This window comes from Alligator mississippiensis, chromosome 4, assembly GCF_030867095.1.
Source record: "Alligator mississippiensis isolate rAllMis1 chromosome 4, rAllMis1, whole genome shotgun sequence".
NCBI classification, from domain to species: Eukaryota; Metazoa; Chordata; order Crocodylia; family Alligatoridae; genus Alligator; species Alligator mississippiensis.
The window spans coordinates 129,098,884-129,115,737 of NC_081827.1; the positions used below are offsets into that span (position 1 = coordinate 129,098,884).

A 16,854-nucleotide genomic window follows, 5' to 3' on the forward strand; every position below is an offset into this window, starting at 1 on the left:
AACCTCGACTTCTTACATAAGGATGAGAAAATATAAATGTTTCAAATAAGCATCAAATGATCTAAAAAAATGTAAGTTATAGGTCCCTACAACTGGAATATGTCATTATTGCACCACATTACATCAGGATCTATACCAGGGGTGCACGAAACAGGCCATATTCAATTCAGATTCGGCCTGAATCAGGGACAGTGATTTGATTTGTTGAATTGGATCACTGTCCCAATGCAATATGGCCGAATCCGAGTCTGAAGGTTCGATGTCGATTTGAAGAATCAGCAATTCAGCCACAGACACAGCTTTAAATGTTTTTTCTACATACCTCGAGGTACAAGGCACAGCTTGTGAACACAGTGATTGTGGGGTGGATGGAGCGTCCCACAGGAGTGTGGGGGGGCCCCCTGCATGCTCATACTTTCAGTCTACTTCTGGGTCTACCTTCAAGCACACAGGAGGGCCCCCTCATGCCCCCCTGGCTCAGTGATAGGCTACAGGGGGACCCCAGGTGCCCCCCCAGACCCAGGAGGCACCAGTCACTAAGCTGGGGAGATGCAGGAGGCCGCCCCTGCATGCTCCCCAGCAGACCTGGAAGTGGACCAGAAGTGCTTCTGGTCCACTTCTGGGTCTGCTGCCGAGCACGTTGGGGACCCCTCCCACGCTCCTGTGGGATGCTCTATCCACCCCACCATCTCAGTGTTGACAAGCTGCCTGGTACCTTGAGGTATGTAGAAAAAACAGTTAAAGCTGTGTCTATATTTGAATCGTCAAATCTCTCTGAACCTATTTGGAGGGTTCCGATTCGATTCGGAGAGATAAAAGGGTCTCCTGATTCGATTCGGATTTGGAGATTCAACCACTGAATCGGCCCAAATCTCCATCAAACTGAATCAGCAACCGAAGCTTTGCATAGTCCTAATCTATACCTTATTTTTAACACATGAAACATTTAAATATAGTGTTAACTAAGAGACGGAAAAAAGTACCCAAGCACAAGCATGGTTTTGTCCTTACTTCCTGTTCACTGTGACCCTGGACAAGTCACTTAGACCTCAATTTTGAATACTGGCTACAATCCCAGATGACTTGATTTTGGGGTGCTTAAATAGAGGCACCTTATTACCAGCTCACTGAGGACTTGCTGCTTCCACAGAGAGAAGGGGTTGAATATGGTCTTTGAATTGTCAGAAGGAAACATTCTCATACTATAACTGGCAACTTAAGTGATAGCAAATGCCTTTGGAAAGAGTTTATTTCTTTCCTACAGTAATGCTATTCCATCAATACATGTAAAGCTATTGCAGATCCACCTGTTTAAATGCTTGCAGAACTTCTGCTCTTTGACTGAAGTGTTTAAATAGCAGGTGAAGAGCCCCCGATAGCAAAGGAGGATAGTCGTGCATAATAAGGTGAATGAGAACCCGTAAAAAAGTTCTGCTGCCCTCATCATCCAGCTCTACAGGATTTTTTTCTTTTCTGGAAGAAAAAAAACAAACAAACCCACAATGAATTTTGACAAAAGTAAACAAAAGCCACTCTGTTTGCCATAGCTTTTATAACTAGAAAGGACAAACAGTGAGAAAGAAATTAAAAACCACCCATCTCAGCACTGTTGTCTTTACAGGAATCTTGTAACTGGATGGATACTATATGCTAGAAATAAACATGTACAAAATTTGTCAGCCATTGTGAATAAACTCCATATTGTAAACACATTAATTTATATCTTGGCTACATGGCAGCAAATTCATCCTTGGCACAAAGCTGTTGATGGCAAGGGAGCTACACCAGACATAAATGTACCCCCCGTCTTTTTTTTGTGACTCCTTTCCTTTTTACTCCTATTAAAAATTTGTTTAAGAAAAATAAGCTCAAAATAGTACAAAATTGCCAAAGGTATCATAATTCTGGAATCATATTTATAATCTAGAATGACAGCAAGCAGATTTACACTTAGCATATCAAAGCAGAAGTAATGTTTCCGAGAAGCCAGTCACTCTCGGTGATCATTTGAAAGAAGCAAGCGCCAAGGGCTGGGTGTTGTTTTACATTATAGGAGATCGGGGACAGGACTGGAGGCATTCCTCTTGCTGGTAAAGATTGAGAACACATAAGGGATTGACTGAGGAAAGATCACAATGCCTAGTTCGTGTATATTTCACCTTTTACTTAGCTCTGGGAAAAACTTTCAAATCTATGGGCTTGTCTAAATGGGGTACTTTTGGGGGTTTTTTTAGCAGTGTAATTATAATTATATGTATATAGTTAAACCAACATAGGTATGCTGTTATAACTCTTCCATGTATACATTTTTATTCATCCTGCTTTTTCTAGTACACCTTAAATCATTTCCAAGGTGCCATAGCCTAAACCAGAAAAGGGCTATTTAATACAGAAATAAGAGTGTCCACATCCAGTGTTATAGTGGTACAAATATTGTGCTTTAAATTAACACCTTATCTTTTTACACTACATCTTTCCCCTACAGACAGGCCTTAATAGAGTTAGGGAATAAGTCAAAAACCTGGATCCAAGCTCTTCTTCTGATCATCAAGGATAGATTAAAAGAATCCAATCCAAGTCCCCCTGTTGCCCAAACCAGATCCAAACACAAACTGAGAAATTTTTGAAAGCCAGACTTGAACTTTATGGTACTGGCACACCAAACCTTTGAGCTTCAACAGAAACAAGTACACCCACAACCTCCTCTTACTGAGATCCTCTTATGTGACAAAAGGAAATGCCAAAAGAGAGGCAGAGATATGAAGTAACATAATGAATACAAAGAAATAATCAATTAGAAGTTAAAATATTAGAAGAAAGAGCACATTATAGAATTATAGAAATTTATATTAAATTTTATATATTTATATTAAAATTATAGAAAGAGCACATACAGACAAAAGTATAACCTTCAGAGAGTATACCTGCCAGCAAACATGGTTTCAGCCTGAGCTGCAATTTCATCTATGTCAGGAACAATCGCTGCAAACAACCACAGGGACCATAATTTAGTTTGTGCAGATAAAGAAACTGTTTTCCCTCTTTCAGTACATGCTGCAAACTAATGGCCTAACCATGCACTTCTCAGTCAGAAGAAACTTCCTCTGAATCAGTTATTGGCTCTTCTTCCAGAATTAGGAGGGCCCTAATTATCTGTTATTTGTATTTCAGCATTACCAGCCCCAGTCATGGACCAGGTGCTTGTTGCTGTATAAACACAGAACAAAAATTATTACTCCCTTAAAATGTTAATCTTCCACAACTACTTTGGCAGAAATAACCACCCAAATTAAAAAAAATAATGCCAAAATATGGAAGCATTATTCTTGCAGAAAAATATTTATCCAGGTAATTATTTTGCTTGCAGTTTGTTTATCATTCCTGACTCACGAGGATTCTTTTTGCATCCACACACCATTAACTCCTCATACAGATCACTAGCTGCTATCTCCCTGAGCTTTAAACACCAATTCATTACTGTACCACCCTTACCTCATCTGCTTCCCAAGGACTTGGGTTCTGTTTCTAGGCATGCAAGACAAGAAAAAGGAAAAAAAAACCCAGTGTGGCCATCTCCACCCCATCCTCCAGAGTCTGCTCTCATCCTCATTTGTTATGCCACCTCTGATAGCTTTGCGAATGGTATAAATAAATAAACTCTCATCATCATAGGAACAAATAATTATATTTAATTAAAGGAGAGAAGGGTAGTAAACATCTGATTTCTGTGGATGCCCCTTACATTATCCAATCTCCCACAAGCTTTCATCTTGTAGTGATTTGAATTTTTCTGGAACTGTTCAGTTTATTGCTTATTAAAAGGACAGTTATTTTAAATTGCAAAACAATAGCAACAGTTACCTGAGACGATCCCTGGTGAGTCTGGGGGAGAGACTGAGGCGCTATCAACATTTTCACCATTTTCTCCAAACTCTCTCTTGTAGATAGACAGCATGTAGGATATTCTATAGTCCAGTCTAACACTAAGGATAAACTACAAGACAAGAATTTAAAATAAGATGCTCTTCCCTTTTATTTGACAGCCTATTTGCATATGTGCAGTGAGAGGAAGTCATTTGTTTCAAGTGGTGTAAAGCATGCTTGTCCATTTGATAAACAATATTGGTAAACTGGTGATTTCTTTCTCAGGACTGGTTCCACATCTTATCCTGAGACATTTCAGCTTCCACTAAATACCACAACAGTTCAGATTTGTCCAGGAACTCTGGGAATTTACCCTAAGCCTGTTATCCATGAACCAGGTGGGTCCTTCTAAAGCTTCATCAGAACATTAGGCTAAAATTTTCCTTAAATTAGGCTCTTAAAGCCCCTGGGTGGTAGGGAAAGGAAGTTATGCTGAGAATGGGGAACAGCGCTCCAAGACCCTTCACAATAATGGCCCATGACATTCCAGGTTGAACCTAGGCAAGCTGACAACTGTAGGGAGAAAGAGGGGTCACAAAAGATTCAGTTTCCACTTAGGGCAGAAATAGCATTTGCTAGAGTAGCCAGCAAAAGATTAAGGATTGTGGGGACTACTTGGGGTGTTACAGTGGTACATCTCTCATGTGTCCTCCTTACAGCTGTTGCAGCAACAGTAATAGAGTTCCCTTTGAAGACTGGATTCCATTCTAAATGTTGGATATCTACTCCTGAGCTATGGACAATTTGGAACTTGTAAGGGCAAAGCAATCAATCAAACTTAGAGAGTTCTGCTTATCTATTAAAATATCAAGGGTCATATTCTGGTTTCAGAGACATAAATATCTATCTAGTTAAAGTCATACAAGCTTTACAAATCCAAATAACATTTTAGTTCTTAAAATCTCATGTTACAAAGAAATGTGAAAAGGAGACTCTGTTCATCCTGCTCTTTACTGTAACTGGGAAAGCTGTGCCATCAAAACCACAATAAAAAGAATCAGATTAATAAACTATATATTTTCTTCAAAAACAAAGTAACAAAAGAAAGAAGAGGGATTCCTCCTTTTGGCTACAGTGCCCAAGTTGCATATCTTTGCAAAAATCAAATTTAAGAAATTCATATCTTAAGTCCACATTATCTACCAAATAATGTAATTCATCTGTGTTATTGTACTTCAAAGAAACCTTACTAAGGACAAAGCAATGAACCATCTCGATGCACAGGGAGGCTAGCAAGTATGGCAGAAGACCAGCTTGGCTTAGCAGGGAATTCTTCAATGAGCCAAAATACAAAAATGGAGCTTATGAGAAGTGGAAATGTGGACAAATTACTAGGGAGGAGTATAAAAGTATTGCTTGGGTATGAAGGGATGAAATCAGAAAAGCCAAAGCACAACTGGAGTTGCAGCTAGCAAGTGACATGAAAGGTAACAAGAAGGGTTTCTACAAATATGTCAGCAACAAGAGAAAGATAAGAGAAAGTATGGGTCCCTTACTGAATGGGGGAGGCAACCTAGTGCCAGATGATGTGGAAAAAGCTAAAGTACTCAATGTCTTTTTTTACCTCAGTCTTCACAGGTAAGGTCAGCTCCCAAACTACTGAACTTGGCAGCACAATTTGGGGAGGAGGGCAGCAGCCAACAGTGGCAAAAGAACAGGCTAGAAACTATTTGGAAAAACTGGATGTGTACAAGTCCATGGGGCCAGACACATGGCACCCAAGGGTGCTAAGGGAGTTGGCCAATGTGACTGGCCTTAATCTTTGAAAACTTGGGAGATTTCCCAGGAGACTGGAAAAGGACAAATATAGTGCCCATCTTCAAGAAAGGAAAAAAGGAAGATATGGGGAACTGGAGACCTGCTGGCCTCATTTCAGTCCTTGGAAAAATCATGGAGTAGGTCCTCAAGGAATCCATCTTTAAGCATTTGGAGAAGAAGGTGTTTAGGAAGAGTCAACGTGGATACACCAAGGGCAAGGGCTGGGATGGAGTGCCACCACCTAACACCCCATGCTGCTGCTGTTATGCCTCCTGAAGGAAGCGGGGGGGGGGGGGGGGGGGGGGGGGGGGGGAATATGAGATGAAGGCAGCACTGCTTTGGAATCATGGTGGCACTCCCCCACACTTAAAGCACTCTAATTGGCTATTTCTGTCAGCCAATCAGAGCATGAATAAAGCATTATGAACAGACAGATGGACAGACTTAGTCTTTTATAATATTAGAATGACTGGTTCTGTAAATGCAGGAAGAGCAATGGATGTGATATACCTTGACTTTAGCAAGGCTTTTGATATGATCTCCCACATTAATCTTGCAAGCAAGCTACTGAAGTACAGGTTGGATGAATGGACTGTAAGGTGAGCAGAAAACTGGCTAGATCATCAGGCTCAAAATGTAGCAATCAATGGCTTGATATCTAGTTGGTAGCCGGTGTCAAGTGCAGTGTGTCAGGGGTCGGTCTTGAGGACGGTTTTGTTCCATATCTTCATCAACAATCTAAAAGATGGGATGAAGTGCACCCTCAGCAAGTTTGCAGAAAACACCAGGCTGGGGGGGAGTAGTAAATATGCTGGAGGGTAGGGCTAGGATTCAAATCAACAAATTGGAGGATTGGACCAAAAGAAATCTCATGAAGTTCAATAAGGAAAAGTGCAAAGCCCTGCACTTAGGGCAGAACAAGTCCATGCATGGGTACAGATTGGGAGACCAACTGGCTAAGCAGCAGTTCTGCAGGAAAGGACCTGGGGTTACAGTGGACAGTAAGCTGAATATTAGCCAATAGCGGGGCCTCGTTACAAAGAAGGCTAACAGCATACTGGGCTGCATTAGTAGGAATGTTGCCAGCAGATTGAGGGAAATGATTATTCCCCTCTATTCGGCACTGGTGAGGCCACAGCTAGAGTACTATGTGCAGTTTTGGGTCCCCTACCACAGAAGGGTTGTGGACAAATTGGAAAGAATCCAGCGGAGAGCAATAAAAATGGTTAGCAGATTGGAGAACATGGTTTATTAGGAGAGGCGGAGGGAACTGGGCTTATTTAGTCTGGAAAAGAGAGACTGAGGAGAGATTTAATAACAGCCTTCAGCTCCCTGATGGGGGGGGTTACAAAGAGGATGAACCTAGAATGTTCTCAGTGGTGGCATAACAAAGAGCAATGAACTCAAGTTGCAGCAAGGGAAGTTTAAGTTAGATATTAGGAAAAACTTGCTCACTAGGAGGGTAGTAAAGCACTGGAACAGGTTAGCTAGAGAGGTGGTGAAATCTCCATCTTTAGAGGTTTTTAAGACCCAAGCAGACAAAGCCTTGGCTGAGATGACATAGTTGAGGATAGTCCTACTTTGAGCAGGGGAGTGGACTAGATGACCTCCTGAGGTCCCTTCCAACCCCAATTTTCTATGATTCAATTATTCTAATCTTGGAGGAATGGAGAATTTAAGTAACATGAACCCTTCACCTTCTAATCTTTCCAAAGTAACAAAAATGAAAAACTGAACCAGCAGAGCAGCAGTTTACAAAACATAATGAAAAATTCCAAAAGTCTGTCTGTCTGTCTGTCTGTCAGTAGGAAATGGCTGTTGTAGAATAATAGTTTGTTTGTTGCATAACTTAGAACAGCTTGAGATTTCTATCTAAAAGCATGAGCTGGTGTCAAGTCCCCCATGGATTCAACTACAGTACTACTACACTAGCATACATGCCGGCAAAAACTGCTCTTTTAATCACTTGAATCAGAGGTCAGATTGAGGCTGAAAGTACTGGAAACCTAAATAATCAGTAAATTATGATAGTACTAATCTCTCTCCTACTAACTTGGTTCATCTACATGTCATTAAGGCAATGTGATAAACTCCAGAGCAGTTCGCACTAGAGAAAACTGCTCCTGGGCACACTGTTTACACATGTAGCACAGCAGTTTGAGCTGGGGCAGACTAGCCCCAGACTGACAGAGGGGCTGGGAGGGGTGGGGGAGTCAGCCCTAGGCTCTGAATGGCAGCAGGGCTGGCTGGGGCATGAGGGTGCTAAAGTGCAGGGCTAGACAGCAGAGAACCCCCCCCACCCTGCCTTTAGCACCCTCATGCCCCAGCCAGCCCTTGTTACTGTCTACAAGTGCATTTCAGTGAAGTTAATTAAATTGCTGCACCCTAATACCAGCACACATGTAGACTGTGATGCTTTACTATGGAGCTAATTAGTCAACTCCACAGTAAAGTGCATGAGTAAATGCACCAACTGTGCAGGATAATGGATAAGCCTCAGTACGTACTTACTTTATAGTGTAAAATAACAGTGCTCAGAGTTTGGCCACTGTTCATTTTTGATTTGGAGAATATCTTGAGGATAATACAAATGTAAATGAAAAACAGAACACATTTCCAAGTTTCCTTTTTAAATAAATATAAGATGCTCATTGCTTTAATACCAGGGGAGAACTGTGATCAGAATGTGAACCTGCAAGACTACTCAGCTAGGCAAGGGCAGTAGGGTCTGGTTCCAACCGGTTTTTTTCCCCCCAGACTCTGAACTGGATTATATGCACTTTACCCTCCTTGTGCCTATACTGTTACATACAGCAGTCTTTGCTGAATGTGTAAGATATGACAAGAGTGCGCCCTGGTGTTATACAGCCATGAAAAAGTAAGGAGTTAAGACCTCTCCAATTCCACGTACCTTTTTGCTGGACCAGCTCTGATGCACAGTAAGGGCGTTTATAGCCATGCTCCAGGAGGCAGGGGGGCACTTTAATTAGCAAGCTGACTAATTAAAAGCGCCCGAGCATCATGTGTATCAGAGTCCCTGCGCTGAAAAATGATGGTGGGATGCTTTAAACTAAACTCACTGAACAAGCTTTAATTTAAAGCACTCTGCCACCATTTTTCAGCACAGGGATACCGATACACATAACACGCAGGGCTGCTAGAGCAATTTCCGATTAATCAAGTCTGCTCTGGCACACTGGATTTAAAGCACGTGGAGCAGCCTCCCTGCATGTCTCTAGGAGCCCTAAGTGATAGACAGGGATAAGTCAGGCTGTATCCCTGTTTCTTTCTCCTGTGAGTGTATGGGTGGAATGTTTGCAAGACTACAATTAAGCCCTAGTTTTGCCCTCCCAACTGTCAAGAAGAGAAGCCAGTCAGAAAAGGGGAAAAAATCTGCTCCCTAAAAAGCAATACTGCATTCCGCAGACCCAGAAGAGAGTTGGGAATTGGAAGCATCTCTCGAGTGGGAATTCCTTCCCACAGCTGTTCTTGAGGTGGTAAAGCTCCAAACCATCAAGCCCTCATTTATTCAGATACAGTCCATCAATATTAGGGATAAATGTGTGCTACATTAAGGATAATCTAACAACTGATAGTCTTTCATGTATCTGGTAATTAAAGAAACACAAGTACTTCAAAAGTGACAAATTTATAAAAAATAATTTATAAAAAAATAACGAAAAACAAATAGAATGTGTATGCATGTACATGTGTGTGCATGTGTGGGTAGAAAGTGAGGTTTAACCCACAGAATAATGACGCTTGAATGACACAACTTAGATTATGGACAGGTATTTATTTGTAGTGTTTTGGCACTTCGTAACACTACAAAACTGTAGTGCTTGTGGACATGCAGGCATTCCAGCCCCTTCTCTGGAGATCTGCAAAGTCTGAAGAGCTATAAAACTGTTGCAAAAAAGTGAGCTCTCCACCTGAGGAGAATAGTAGGCTATTCCTATTGCTCTGCCACCCCAAAGAAGCCCAGTCACTGAAAGCCTCTCTCCCCCCTGACAGGAAAGGGGGGCAGGCTATCAATGATCAGCTCCCAGCTGCTAAAAAACAGCAGTAACAAAGACAGCTCCCCCCACTCCCCAACCTGTAGGGGTGGCAGGAGTAAGGATACCACTCTCCTCACCCCTACTGCCAATGCCAGGGCCCCAGCTCATGCCAGGGCTCTTAGAGTGCCAACATGAATTCCCCACCCTAGCCCTAACACCCTCTGGCCAACTGATTGCCACAGGGTGAAATGGCAGGTGGAGATGGGGGTTAGGGTTAGAATGAGAGACTTCTCCCCTCCACTTAGAATGTCAGTTCTGTCCAGGACTTTTTATGCAGCCACAGGAATTACACCCCCACCCCCATACACGCTTGAAGAGTCCCAGGCAGAGCCAAGACTGTTCAAGTGCAGCTGAGCAGGCAATCAGGGAGCCAGCCACTCTCCCTCCCTTCCTCCCTCCCCTTTGGGAAGAGAGCAGCAGACTGTGGGATGCTGGGGGTCCTAGAGATCCCTGTAGTACTACAAGTAAATGTGCAGGCATTACATATAATGCTACATAATGCTGCTAAGAAGCTCCTGTTTGAAAATACTGATATTTTGTAGTGTTGAGGTGATATTGAGGCCTGAGCAAGGGTACTGATATACCAGAAAGCTTGCCTATGTCTATACCAACCATACAGTTCGTCCAAAAAAAGATATCACCCACAATATCTTGTTTCATAGTTGGTAGGGTCGGAAGGGACCTGAGAAGATCATCTAGTCTGACCCCCTGCCATGGCAGGAAAGAGTACGGGGGTCAAACAACCCCGGCCAGATGTTCGTCCAGCCTTTTTTTAAAGACCCCCAGGGTCTTCTTTTGGAAGTTAGTTCCAGGTCCGAGCTGCCCTGACAGTGAAATAGCACTTCCTAATGTCTAGCCTGAAACTAGCCTCCGCTAGCTTGTGTCTGTTGTTTCTTGTAACACTTCCTGCATCTTTGTAGTGCTATACATAGCATGTTTTTTGCTGTGCTACAAGTACACATTCAGCACTACAAATATACTGCCTGTCCATGGCCTTACAAGCAGCATAAGCTGCAAATTTTAAGAGTGTATGTTGACATCAGGTCCCTCACTGATTCAGCTAGAATAACAGTACTTTGGGCCAAATGCTGTTCTCAATTCCCCCGTGAAAATCTGTGAAAGGCTTGAGTGTCTATTTCCAGTGTGTTTGGGACCAATTCTGCTCTTAGTTCAACTACTGTAAATAAGGGAGAATCCTACTAAACTCAGTGAAGTTATATTGGTGTAAAGCCAATGTAAATGAGATTACAAGCGTGCCCTCTGTTTTTAGAGAATGTTTCTGGGTTAAATTTAAGGCACTAAAGGGCCAGATTCTGCCACCCTTATTCATAATCAGCAAAGGCTGAGCCTGTACAGTCTGTTTTCTTCTTCAGTGGCACCACCTGTAAAGTAAAATGAATGACAGCAGAATTTTGCTACCCTCAGTCACTTAGGGTGCTGACAAAAATCACGTGTCACATGATCAGTCCCCTGAAAGCACTCTATAGTCATGCTGTGATACATGTACATGGCTGTAGAGCGCTTTAAAAGTGGCAGATCGCACAACAAAATAACCCTCATCTCATGAGGGCTCAGATGAAGGCACTCCTAAATGGAATACCTTAGGGAAATTTTGTCAATCCCTGCATGTGATCGGGGATAGGTTACATCAACCCAGCCCAGCCCCATTCCCAGTACTGTCTGCATGAAGGGAGGGGTGAAAAGAGAGGAGGAGGGAGCTGTGGGCTGGGGTTTGCCCAACCTGAGCTGGAGAGCAAGTGGGTGGATTGGAGCCCCCTCACCACCACCTCCACCTCACGGCCCCCCCCAACTCCATCTGGGTAAACCCCAGCCCACAATTCCTTCCCCCTCCCTTCCTGCAGACAACACCAGAGCTGGTGGGGAAAGGGGCAGGGCTAAGGGAAACTGGCTGCAGGCAGGCTCTTCCATTGGATCAGTTCCAAAATGGAGCTCAATTCCTGACCCCCACCCCCGCAACCCACAGGTCTATTGGGTTGGGGGAGGTTGCTCTAACTCATGGCGCTTTCTGTATGTAACAGAAATGTGCCATGAGTTAGAGTACTACTTTACAGTAATGTGTCCTACTTTACAGTAATGTGTCCTCAACATGAATAAGGTCGGGTGGCAGAATTTGGCTTAAATGAAAAGGTAAAAATAGTAAAATTAACTGGCCACTACATAATTTTCCATCATGTTTTTTACCTGCAGAATCTCAATGATTTTTAATTTGGTGTCCATCACAATCACATCTTCACTTTCCATAGTACTAGCTTGCTTGCTTGGGTGGATGCTTGGTGGTACATCAGGAGTGCTGATAGGAAAGATAGATCCTCTGCTCAGCACCATTTGTGTCATCATCTCTCCCACACCATGGATAGTCCTCATAACGTTGTTTCCTATGCAAGCAAAAAAAAAATTTTTTTTGAAATCATATAATCAGTGACAATCACTGTCAAACTAGAAACAAAAACTATTTGCGCAATCAAAAACCTTGACAATATTAACATATTTACTAAGGACTAAGTTTTCTCTTTGCAGCTGAAACCCCATCACAGGGAAGGAGTTAAGCCAAAATGTCCATCAGTTTTGCAACCAGAGAAACTTCCACAAGAGGATTCACTCACTTACAAGGCCAAAGGATAAGATAAGAACCACATAATTCCAAATACCCCCATGAATTAGTTTATAAGCCTTTTTGCAGAGAAAAGTTCCAGAGAAAAGTGAGCTGTTCAGCTGCCATGCAAATTTCTACTGATGACTCCCCTCCTGAAGATTGCTTCAAGGGCTGCCTGCTATACTGATGATTCTAGTTATGTAGAGCTTACTGCAACCACCAAGTTATTTTAAATAAGACCCTCAGAAAGAAAGGACTTTTCTTCTCTGAAGATATAATCTGGACTTCAAACAACAACCTAAGGATGGAAAAATCTCTGTATGCTATACCCTGTTACCAACCCCATTGGCTATTCAGTCACTTAATCAACTGGCAGACTGTTTTTAAACCTTTGGTGTGCCTGCTATTTGAAGAAGAATGTATTGCATTAGAAAGCTTGTCTAAATCCATCCTAATCATGCAGTTGGTCCAATAAAAGATATCACCCACAAAAATCTTTGCCTCGTATTCCCTGAGTCATCATGGTTACATCATTCCAGCACTACCCAAATATGAAGGATATCCAAATTTACCACTTGCAGTGGAAAATCCACAACCTAGGTAGAATGTTTTTAATGTTTACTGTGCATGCTTTTCCCTCAAACCTGAAGAATGCACTGCATTCAAAAGCTTGTCTAAGTCTCTCCCAACCATACAGTTGGTCTACTAAAACCTCACAATACCCTTTGTCTTTCATACCAATCATTTAGTTATTGTGTACATTTATATCTATATGTGTATTTTTTTTAACTGTTCAGTAGAGATAAAAAATAATGACTTGGCTTATACCTCAGGCATTCTGTGTAAATGAAAATGCATTGTGAACATCACAGAACATAACTTTTGGTGGAAATATTGATTTTGGGTTATTTGAAACATGCCCATACACAATACTGAGACGATACACACTTTCAAAGAAATTGGGCAGTCTACAAGATTAACCAAATGTTTGAACCATGACAGCTTCCACCTTGTAACAAACTAAGACTCTGTTTCCATTTGTTCATCTCTCCCATATCAGAAAAATCCTAGGAAAAGGACTGGTCTTAGGGCCAGACCTGAAAGGTAAAATACCTCTGGAGATATAGCTCCTTCTATCGGCAGCTTCTGGAAAGAAATTCATTATTTTCCTCAGTTCAATGTAGCCCTCAAGATCCAACAAACACCTGCTGAAGTCAATTCTATTGGCTCAGCTGGGACTGGATCAGACCCTGCCGTTTGTTCACACAGACTGTGCTGTGTCTTCTCTAACTTAAATTTTGACATGAACAAAAGCTCTGTAAATGAATGCTAGGATTCACTCTAGGACAGGAAGGAAGAGCAGGAGGAGCCTGAAGAGAAATATGCACCCAAAGGTTCTTACTTTAGGAAAAGGCATAGCGGTTCCAACCAGGTTGAACTGGTCTCTTTCTAAGTAACTCACAGAAATAAACTACTGGAGCAAGAAAATGGAATGATGGAAAGACCCTTACTTCAGAGAAGAAATAAGAAAAACCAAGAATCCCCACAGTACACAAAAGCAAACAGAACTGAAAAGGTATCATTCTCCAGGGGAAGGTTTAGGGAGTTCTTGAATGTCTTATGTATACTTTTAATCACCTTGCAACTGCCAAGTTCTACACACATTGCAGTGACCCTCTTCCTGTATAATTTGTTATAAAGGGCACAATCATATTTTAGCTTGCTAACAATACCCTCCCCTTGTGCTCTTCCCTCTACAATTCACAAAGTTTAACTACTATATGCAAGAAGAGAAAAAGCCATTAACCCAGACTTACAAAGACAGACACACAAAGAATTTGCTTTTTCAAAGGGAACGCAAGAGATTAGTGTCATGTTTCATGTCCTGCTCAGCATTCAGTGCACAATCAGACTGAACTGGCCTGTCGAAAATAATACTTTGAGTCTACACAAAGGGGAAAAAATATTTCTGACTTTGCATGATGTTAGGGGGAAAAAAGCTTGAGGTCTAACTAAGGGCTAAATGCTAATATCAGGTTGCTACCCAGACTGATTCTCTTAACTGTCTACATGTACATACACACAAAGTGGTCAAAATCAGAGCAAATATCCTTCTAAGATGTGCTGCTTAGAATAGCACACCCAACAGAGTCTTTCTTTAAACTGCACAAAACATGTCAGAATATGCCAAGCTGCCTACACAATGTTTCTTTGCATGGTTTTCAATGCAGTTACACCAGTGTAAAATTGGTTTCCAACATGGAGAATTAGCCCCCTTGACTTTTAGACTTACTTCTGTTAAACTGTGTCTGCAGCATGTTTACTATCAACCTGTGACATGGACGATCTCATTCGTACCATCTTGTTCTTTAAGCTGCATGGAGGTGGCAGACAAACAGAAGCATATTCTATAGGTCACACTTCAAAACCCACAAGCTATGAAGCCCTTTCCTGACATACCACAGCATTTCTTGAAAACTGTAGATGGAGATTCAATGTTCTCCAGTATCAACAGAGATTTCATAATTCCATTCTCCAGGAAGTCATGAGGTTGTATTTGGTAACTTCACTGGTATTCGGAAAGTTCACAAATTCTATATAAAAATAACTGAATCAATAGTATCATGCCACGGTACAACTGGTATAACAAAGCAGACGCTAAGACAATTTTAGGGAAGGACAAGACACTGGTCTTCTTCTACATAAGGCCCAGTTTCTTTCTAATATGGCAAATCATGAGGGATATTTTTCAATGATTTCAAAAGGAGGTGGAAGTGCCCAACACCCCAGTAAGAACTGAGGCCATTTTAGGTAGATAGTCGTCATACAAGTTTGCAATTTCTGTTTGGAAACTCCCTGTAAATAATGGTCATGCCAACTCCTCTCTGAAAAATACTGCTGCAATAGGGAAGTCCTAGGTACTGTGCACTAGAGAACTAAACTTGTGTTTTTCCACAAACACTGCTCAATAGCAGCCCATAGTTGTGCTGGCTCAGGACCAGATAAAGAATCAAACTGTTACTCATTCACAGTATGGGTCCTGGTTCCTCTTTTGGATGAGATGGAGTAATTTCCCCAACAACAGTTTTGATCAGGGGTGCTCAACTCCCAGCCTGCAGTCACATTATCTACCTTGTGGGTCTCCCCACAGATCCAGAAATTTGGCAGCAGGGTGGCAGTGTTAATTGCCATTCCCCAGTGGCCAAATTTCTGGACCTCTGAAAAGCTCTGTGGGCTAAGTAACATAACTCTGCAGAGGAGTTAGGCTGATGAGTGGCCACATCTGGACGTGTAGGATCAGGCTAGCCAGCAGCAGGATCAGGATAGCACGTAGCAGGATCCAGGTATGCTGGATTGGGCCAATGTGCAGGGTTCCTTCACAGCCAGATCTCACCTGCAAATCAATACCATGTGCTGACCCCATACTAGACCTAGCCTGCAGACCAGCTCTGCTCCATTCATCCAGCTTGCAGGGATAGATAGGTTGAGCACCACTAGTTTAGACGGTTATAATGAGGACTAAGAACCAAGACTATGCCCAGTCCCTAGAGTTATGCTGGTGGTGTGAAGAGAGATGGTCCAGTAAAAGGAGACTAGATTGGAACATGAAACACCCAACTCCAGTTCTTGCAACCTTTCTTTGAGCCTTACTATCTGACCAAAGGCCAGTGGGTCTCAAACAGGGTGCCACAACATGCTGGGATACCTTGAGATCTTTTCCATGGGTGTCACAGGATGTCACAAAAGGTTAGTACTGTTAAGTGTAAAAACATGATTCAAAAGATACACCCAGAGTTTTCAAACAGGAATTCATGGTGTTAAAAACATTCTGACCTGTTGCGGGTTTTCTGAGTTCTATGCAACAGAAGAATTGCTTGATTATTTTCCTGTAGTCAAAATTAGAGGGGAAAAAAAAAGCTAGCATTTTCCAAAGGTTGCCTCAGGTCTATCCAAGGGTGCCTCGAGTCTAAAAAGGTTGAAAACCACTACCATAAGCAAACCAATCTCTCTATGCCTCAGTGCCACACCTGTGAAATGAGGACCACAGCACTTCCCTGACCAACAGGTATTGCAAGTCCTAGAACAGGGGTAGGCAACATTTTTTGGCCAGAGTGCCGAAAAACACCAGTGCCTACCTTGGAATGTGCTGGGGTGCTGGCATGCCAGAAAAGCAAAATGATGGCAGGGGGTACGTGGCAGGATGCCCTGCTTGTGCCCCTTGCCCCCCAGCCCTGCTGCCCTGTGCCCCGCAACCAAAGCTGGACTCTGTGGCTGTCAGCAGCTACCCTGGCTCTGGGTAGCTGCTGGACCCTGGGGCAGCTCCCAGCAGGGCCTGCAGCATCCCAGCTGCCTGCTGGGAGCAAGCCAGGCTCCTGGCTACCAGCAGCTACCCAGAGCCAGAGCCAGCTGCAGCCGGGAGGCTCCAAACGGCTGTGCCGGGCTCCGGAGCCCCAGCATCAGCTCTGTACCAACGCGTGCACCCGCACGTGGGAGCGGGTG

At 42.7% G+C, this 16,854-nt stretch overlaps 1 protein-coding gene across 5 annotated transcripts in view; it reads right to left on the bottom strand.

Annotated features, from left to right (window-relative positions):
* The window catches only part of ITPR2 (inositol 1,4,5-trisphosphate receptor type 2), a 425,347-nt gene that overhangs the window by 254,441 nt on the left and 154,052 nt on the right, over positions 1–16,854 (bottom strand). For all 5 annotated transcript variants that reach the window (XM_019498344.2, XM_006270092.4, XM_014607327.3 and 2 more), the window contains 4 exons: positions 11,943–12,136; positions 3,862–3,994; positions 2,925–2,982; positions 1,308–1,473 (listed from right to left, as the gene is read on the bottom strand). In XM_019498344.2, coding sequence (XP_019353889.1) covers positions 1,308–1,473; positions 2,925–2,982; positions 3,862–3,994; positions 11,943–12,136 — 551 coding nt within the window. The remainder of the gene's footprint in view (positions 1–1,307; positions 1,474–2,924; positions 2,983–3,861; positions 3,995–11,942; positions 12,137–16,854) is intronic.